At 55.4% G+C, this 1,732-nt stretch overlaps 1 protein-coding gene across 3 annotated transcripts in view; it reads right to left on the bottom strand.

Moving 5' to 3' along the window:
- SEPT12 (septin 12) overlaps positions 1–1,732 on the bottom strand; it is an 11,585-nt gene that overhangs the window by 8,654 nt on the left and 1,199 nt on the right. For 2 of the 3 annotated variants that reach the window (XM_011978462.1, XM_011978463.1), the window contains exons 3-4: positions 725–850; positions 531–612 (exon numbers count right to left, since the gene is read on the bottom strand). In XM_011978462.1, the coding sequence (XP_011833852.1) occupies positions 531–612; positions 725–850 (208 nt within the window). Of the gene's footprint in view, positions 1–530; positions 613–724; positions 851–1,517; positions 1,706–1,732 lie in introns of all 3 variants that reach the window. The other variant, XM_011978461.1, reaches the window with a different exon arrangement.

Here is a 1,732-nt window from a genome sequence, read left to right as displayed (position 1 = left end):
CTCGTCTCAAAAAAAAAAAAAAAAAAAATTTAGCTGGAAATCGCTTGAACCCAGGAGGTGGAGGTTGCAGTGAGCTGAGATTGTGCCAATGCACTCTGGCCTGGGTGGCAAGACCGAGATTCTGTCTCAAAAAAAAGAAAAAAGGAAAAAAAAGATCACACAGCCTGGCCGTTCCAGGTCTGGGGTGTTTCCCAAAGGTCGAAGGGGGAGGGGCAGGGACAGGAGGGGACAGTCGTGTGGCTCACGCCTGTAATCCCAGCACTTTGGGCGGCTGAGGCGAGTGGATCATCTGAGGTCAGGAGTTCCAGACCAGCCTGGCCAACATGGTGAAACCGCGTCTCAACTAAAAATACAAAAAAAATTAGCTGGGTGTGGTGGCGGGCACCTGTAATCCCAGCTAGTTCGGGAGGCTGAGGCCGGAGGATCACCTGAACCTAGGAGGCGGAGGTTGCAGTGAGCCAAGATCATGCCCTTGCACTCCAGCCTGGGCGACAAGAGTGAAACTCTCTTAAAAAAAAACAAGAACCCACCAGTTGTCATTGTTGATCTGGTCCCCGAAGCCGGGCGTGTCCGTCACTGTCAGCTTCAGCTTCACACCCTTCTCCTCGATGACTGCGGAGGGAGAGGGGAGTCAGGAGACATTGGACCCTGATGGGGTGGGGTGGCGCAGGGTGGGGTGAGGTGTCGGCAGGGTGGGGTGAGGTGTGGGCAGGGGCTCACTCACCATGGGTCACTGAATGCAGCTGCAGCGTCTGGGGTGGGGGCACCCCCAAGCCCGGTGGGTTTGACTTCCACACTTTGGACTTGAACAGCGTGTTCACCATCGTGGACTTGCCCAGTCCACTCTGCCCTGGGAGTGGCAACCGGATGACAGCAGTTAGGGTGGGCATTTTAAGCAGTTTTTCTCTAACTCTTTACTTTTTTATTTTTGGAGACAGGGTCTCACTCTGTCACCCAGGCTGGAGTGCAGTGGAGCAATCTCGGCTCACTACAACCTCCGCCTCCCAGGTTCAAGTGATTCTCCTGCCTCAGCCTCCTAAGTAGCTCCTAAGTACAGGCGCCTGCCACCACGCTAATTTTTGTATTTTTAGTAGAGACGAGGTTTCACCATGTTGGCCAGGCTGGTCTCAAACTCCTGACCTCAAGTGATCCTCCTGCCTTGGCCTTTCAAAGTGCTGGGATTACAGGCTTGAGCCACCACGCCCGACCTCCTTTTTGTACTTTTTGTAGACGTGGGGTTTTGCTAGTCTCGAACTCCTGAGCTCAAGTGATCCACCCGCCTCAGCCTCCCAGAACCCTGGATTATAGGTGGGAGCCACCGCTCCAGGCAGATTTTTGTCTTTTGATGACTGAGCATTTCTCAGATTTTTTTTCAATGACAACATCCCTGTGAGGTGCTATTACCAGGCCCACTTAGCAGACGGGGAGGGGCGACACGCTGCCAAAAGTGAGATCACACGCCCAGGCACGTGTAGCACCGTGGGTCTGTCCTGCCGTGGGCCCCACCTCTCACTCACCCACCACCATGATGTTGAACTCAAACCCCATCTTCATAGCCTTAATCTTCAGCTGGTCCAGCACAGCCTCGATGCCCACAGGACCAAGCATCTCGCAGGGTGGGGTGCTGGGGCTGGAGGGCCGCGAGGACAGGCAGGGAGAGGGGGAGCGCCTCAGGGGGTCCATGGGGGCCGAGGGTTCGAGATGCCTGTCACCAGGTGGGTGGGGAGAAGGG

Source organism: Mandrillus leucophaeus, unplaced genomic scaffold (genome assembly GCF_000951045.1).
Source record: "Mandrillus leucophaeus isolate KB7577 unplaced genomic scaffold, Mleu.le_1.0 Scaffold195, whole genome shotgun sequence".
Taxonomy (NCBI): Eukaryota; Metazoa; Chordata; class Mammalia; order Primates; family Cercopithecidae; genus Mandrillus; species Mandrillus leucophaeus.
The sequence above is the reverse complement of the archived record's forward strand: the minus strand, read 5'-3'. Positions and strand labels throughout refer to the sequence as shown.